This window comes from Priapulus caudatus, unplaced genomic scaffold, assembly GCF_000485595.1.
Source record: "Priapulus caudatus unplaced genomic scaffold, Priapulus_caudatus-5.0.1 Scaffold238, whole genome shotgun sequence".
NCBI lineage: Eukaryota > Metazoa > Priapulida > Priapulimorpha > Priapulimorphida > Priapulidae > Priapulus > Priapulus caudatus.
In genome coordinates this window covers 226,239-232,142 of record NW_014577299.1, presented here as the reverse complement: position 1 = coordinate 232,142, position 5,904 = coordinate 226,239, and the positions used below count along the sequence as shown (strand labels likewise).

At 41.0% G+C, this 5,904-nt stretch overlaps 1 protein-coding gene across 1 annotated transcript in view; it reads left to right on the top strand.

Annotated features, from left to right (window-relative positions):
- Positions 1-4,353: 4,353 nt before the first annotated feature.
- LOC106807869 (atrial natriuretic peptide receptor 1-like) overlaps positions 4,354-5,904 on the top strand; it is a gene marked incomplete in the record, with an annotated part of 36,830 nt that continues 35,279 nt past the window's right edge. Inside the window, 1 exon segment of the mRNA XM_014810361.1 lies at positions 4,354-4,408. Coding sequence (XP_014665847.1) covers positions 4,364-4,408 — 45 coding nt within the window.

Here is a 5,904-nt window from a genome sequence, read left to right as displayed (position 1 = left end):
CGGTTTATAATGGTCTAAATAATGTACAGTAAATAATGAGTTATATAGTAGATGTGATATAGTAAATAGCAATATAGTGTATAGTAGTACTAGTAGTATAGTAAATATCAGTATATTGTATAGTAATATAGTATAAAAAGTAAATATTCGTATAGTGAATTGTATGTGGTATATTGAAACAGTAGAAATATGTCCTATTGATTATATATTGTATAGTATAATGCAGCATGTTTTATTGCACGCGTCAATTGATTGATTGAATCGGTGAGATGCAGAATCGAGAAAGCGCCCCCCAGCGTGATAACGTGTAGCAGATACATAATAGAATAATGCGCGTTTGCACTTATTAGAATAATGTTCCGGCTGATCACTATTGATAATGCAATCTGATATATTTACACGCTGCCCCGTGTTTACGCGCGGTTTCATTCCCACTGTTTCCACCCAGTGCCAATACCTCATCGTGCATCGTAACACGTAATGGCGAATGGGAGAAACTTTATAACCAACCTTGTACCTGTCAGGATCACCGATATGTCGCTAATTTCGCACGAACGCAATTAACGTGTCAGGGTCATTACAGCTTTGGAACGGAACGCGACGTCATAATAACTAGTAGGTTTAGTTAGTCGGCAATTAACATTAATTAATTGAAGTCACTTTTAGCGGTGGCGTCGCTACCTGTCATATAGTTCTAGCCATCGACACCCATCGTATCACTCTAATCAGTTAAAGCCGTCGGCCTGATTTCCGCAGCATCACGGCGCCATGGAGACGCGTCATCTGCGCGTGTTTGCCCTGTTTACGTGGCCATCACGTAACATCTGAAAAAACGGGGGAGAAACACTAAAATAATCCAAAAATCTATTCCGCGCCGTAACAAAACATCTGGCATGTAATATATATATATGTATATATAATATATATATATAGATATAGATATATATATATATATATATATTATCGCATTCTCAGGAAATTTTCATGGTTCCCGATCTGTCCCGATACAGCGGGTACCGTGTAATAGTCAGGGTTCCGTTGTCGGAAACATGATAGAAAGTTGCGTCCGAAATGTCCGAAACTTTTGCAGAGCACTTCATTTCAACATTTATAATACTTTAGGCACCAATATATTTATACAGCTTCATTAAAATTCATGATATTTCTGACAACGGGTCCCTGGCTTCCTCTCTTAATTATGGCATAACTTCTGACGGCGAATGCATGCGCAGATTAATTAAGGACAAGGCACCAGTCTATCCATGGGGATATATATATATTATATATATAATGTAAATATCGTTAGCAGCTATGGTGGTTGTCGCGTTATGGCAACGCGAGTATGACAAGCAAAAGTGATTTTTTGGAATCAAATCGGTTTATATAATCTTATGACATATGAGCGCACATAATGCGATAACTATACATGTGCAAACACGCGCGCATGCATACCTCCGCACAACGAGGCCCGCGCATACGCACATATAATTATAAGAACACGCTTACACACATACACACGCGCACACGCGCACACGAACGCGCACGCACGTCGCGCACACACACACACACACACATGCACGCATGCACTCACACGACCACACGTTCGTTTGTCATTAGATGTATACATGCCGACTACATGCGAGTGTGTTATATCCCAACACTGCCCGTGCGGCGATATTTCGCGTGGGTTGCTTCGTGCAATGTACGCCAGCAGCTTAAACCGACTTCGCTTCCTGCTGCGGCCGCGCAACCTTATAAACCGCCGGAAAATACTGGCAAATGCGAGGCGCAATCAAACGTCTACTTAATAACAGCGGAAGGAAACGACAATTGCAGGAGAGTAGAGGTAGAAACACCATGCAGTTATAACTGCTCTATAGCCAGTCGGCCAGCGATTCTATTGGGTCAATTCGCGGATGTTACAACACCTGCTAGAGACGGAGCGATGCGGAGAGAGCGTACAACGGTAAAATGCTGAAACCATGTTGCAGTATTAGTCGAATTAATAAACTTTCCCTGTTGTTCTTTGCAGTATTATTGATCAGCTGTCCTACCTTGTTCATATAAAACAAACCGCATGTCCCCAAGATGCCCTCGATGGCCCATACGCTAAGATAATGAGCGGTGTGAAAATTCTGGTATTTTCGCCGAAACGCTGACTCGAGATTAGTCAGTACTGTGACTGTGCTCTCGAAGGGTTATAACTTCGGTAAACCTCGCTGTTGCCGTCAAGTGATTGACAAATGGGAATGAATGACGCTGTTATTGATTGCATAGTGATGACCCCTCACCTGTGCCACCTCACGCCACCTCCACATGGATGTATCAGTAAACTCTCGTAGTATGACGTGAGTCACGGCCACTATGGCGCTACACAGGGCGGACCGGAAGCAACACACTGGCCACACTTTCGAGAAGAGGGTCGCAGTATTGACTAATGTCTAGTCGGTGTTTCAGCGAAAATACCAGATTTTCACCGCTCATTATCCTCCGCGTAGTGCATCGTAAGGGACATGCGTTCTTGTTTTATATTGAACAAAGGTGGACAGAGCTGATCAATAATACTGCAAACGAATTGTCAAAAATAACACGTGGACAGAAGTTTTATTAATGTGACTAATACTGCAACATGGTTTTCGCATTTTACGTTAGTACGCGTCTCCTTCTTTATATCGCTCTTGATATGTTATCCTATAGTGCTATGATACCAGAACATATAAACGGTTTATATATGGTACAATATATATCATGTAAATAAGAGTTATATAGTAGATTTGTATAGGAAATGAAGCAATATAGTGATGTGTACTAGTAGTATAGTAAATATCAGTATATTGTATAGTAATATGTATATAGAAAGTAAATAGTTCGTAATAGGGAATTGTATGCTGGTATAGTGACAGTCATAGAAATATGTCCATTGTATGTATATATGTAATAGTATGAATGGCAGCATGTTTTATTACACGCGTCAAGTTGATTGATTTGAATCCGGTGAGATGCAGAATCTGAGAAAGGCGCCCCCACAGCGGGATAACGTGTAGCAGGATAACCTAATAGAATAATGCGCGTTGCATGTTCGGCTGATCACTATTGAGTAATGCATCTGATATATTTACCGCTGCCCGTGTTTACGCCGGTTCATTCCGCACTGTTTCCACCTCAGTGGCAATACCTCTCGGATCGCGATAACACGTAATGGCGAATGGAGAAAACTTTATAAACACATCTCGCTGTACCTGTCAGATCACCGATATGTCGCTAATTTCTGCACGAAACGCATTAACGTGTCAGGGTCATTACGCTTTAGGAACGGAAACGCGACGTCATATATAAACTAGTAGAGTTAGGTTAGTCGGCAATTACACTATTAATTATATGAAGTCACTTTTAAGCGGTGGGCGTCGCTACCTGTCAACTAGTTCTAGCCATCGACACCCCATCGTATCACGCTAATCAGTTAAGCCGTGCGCCTGATTCCGCAGCCATGCACGGCGCTCATGGAGACGCGTCAATCAGATGCGCTGTTTTGCGCCTGTTTACGGTGGCCAGCACGTAACATCTGAAAAAAAAGCGGGGAGAAACACTAAAAATAATCCAAAAATCTATTCCCGCCGTAACAAACAACATCTGCATGTGAATATATATATATGATAATATATAATATATATATAAGATATATGATATATTATATATATTATGTATTAATTATAGTATATATTATGTATATATCATGAAGTAGATGAATAGGGAATCCCTATTATTCTATCCTGATATATATATATAATATTAAGAAAACAATAGGAAAGGTGTTAAAATTTTAATGCGCGAGCTTTCGAGAATCTACATCTCTCGTCATAGCTCAAGAATATTATAGATATATAGAATATAATAATATGGATCCTACTACATTTACGCATCACAGTTTATGTTTATTTCAATTTCTAGTTAAACCCGTAGTAACAGGCGAGCCTAATATTCATCATTTCCATCACCATGGGCACATGTTTTATACCATTATTAACATTAAAAAATTTCAAATGCCATTGACATATTGGTTTATTTTTAACGACTCAATTTTTCCATGTCATGGCATAGTGGTATATATGTTTTAGTTATCTATTATCATTGCCCATTTTTCATTTTTTTTATTTTTACAACCACATTTATACAATGTCGTGGAATGTTGTTTGGATCATCTTTATCATCTTGCATCCTTATGCCGGACATTATTCAGCGTCATATTCGTTAGAGATATGGAAACAACAGTTCCGATTTGATTAAACGTTTTTGCGGTGTCTTGTAATTTCACCTTCGCAGGAAGGATTCTTGGGAAAACGCAGTTCCTGCGACCTCAAGCGGAATGGGGAATGTGGCCGTTTTCGCCCTGATTAAAGACATCCTAGAAGTGAGTTACATCTATATAGATCATCATCAGTGGGACGTTCTACCTCAGTCACAGGCACACGGTGACAGTCAAACAACTCTAAAGGATCGAGAGAGTGCGAACCTCCATGGCGATCACTACACCTGTGATATTTTTGTAGGCGTGAGCTTGACTTGTAAATGGATGACGTTGAAACTTGGTTTGGTTTTGCTTACTGAATCCGATCGACTGATCGGGGCCTGTGCTTTGTTTTTGGATGTTTACGTGCGATGTATCGGTATGCCACACTCAAACTACATGTCACTTGCAAGCAGCAGATATATTAGATTTCATGTTTAATGCACATTTAATACATGTATATGACAAGGCTGGGACCCCCCCCCCCCCCCCGGTCGCAATGGTACGGTGCCTTACCGCTGATGACCAAGCGTTGGACAATAATACTTGAATGACAAATACTAACTTTGGTGAGTGTCTAAGGTCACGAGGTCACTCGAATCAATGGGTTCCAGGCGCCATCCTAAGATAATATATGTGGACCAAGTTTTGAATGTCTACCTCAATTGGGAGCGGGGGGTTGCAGAAGGACAGTCGAGCGAACAGAGCGAACAGCGAGAGCACACAGCGACACACGGACACGACAGCGGACACACACACACAGCGGCGACACACAACACAGCTCCTCACACACACACACAGCACGCACGACACACACAACAACACACACACACGACAGCACACTCAGACACGACACACACCACACACAACACAACACAACACCCACACACCACACACTCACACACAGCACACACGCACAGACACACAGCCGCGGCACATACTAGCGAGAGCGGGGCACGGAAGAACGAATATCTTGGGGCCGCTTCAGCTACGGTCGGAGGATAATAAAGAAGACGGGTTAGTCGGAGAGGAGATCCGCGATATTGCGTTATTATCTTGGTGCAAGCATTCATCGTTACTGAAGAAGTTAAAGGGTAATTATTGAGGAATTACACTTAAGTTTGAATACTAACAGCGGTGAGGACATTAAAAGGTTGTGAAACTCAAGGTTGTCAAACTATAGAGAGCTATGAAAAACGCAAGAGATTATAATTCTTAAGTTAGGGATATCTACTTAATAGCAGAATCAAAATATTCCGGACATGCAACGGTACGCGGAGGACATCACTATCATATCAATTGATACTTGTTGGATTATCATATTATAATTTGAATAATATCATTTGTCGTACTGTCCTTCTAGTATTTTATTATGATGTCTATTTCTCTCCCGAGGGATGATGACATTGCACGGCTCTCTCGTACTCTACCGTTCATTACTACTAGCCTACAAAACTGTATGTAATATATTATTTACTCTAACTAACTTTCGCTCTCCTATTCAATATAACGATGGTATCTTTCTCATTTTAATGCATCGATGACATGCACGTCTCTGCTTATACTTTCTGGTATCGCTTAACCGAATTACTGCTATGCTCTCGATTGAGTACTCTATC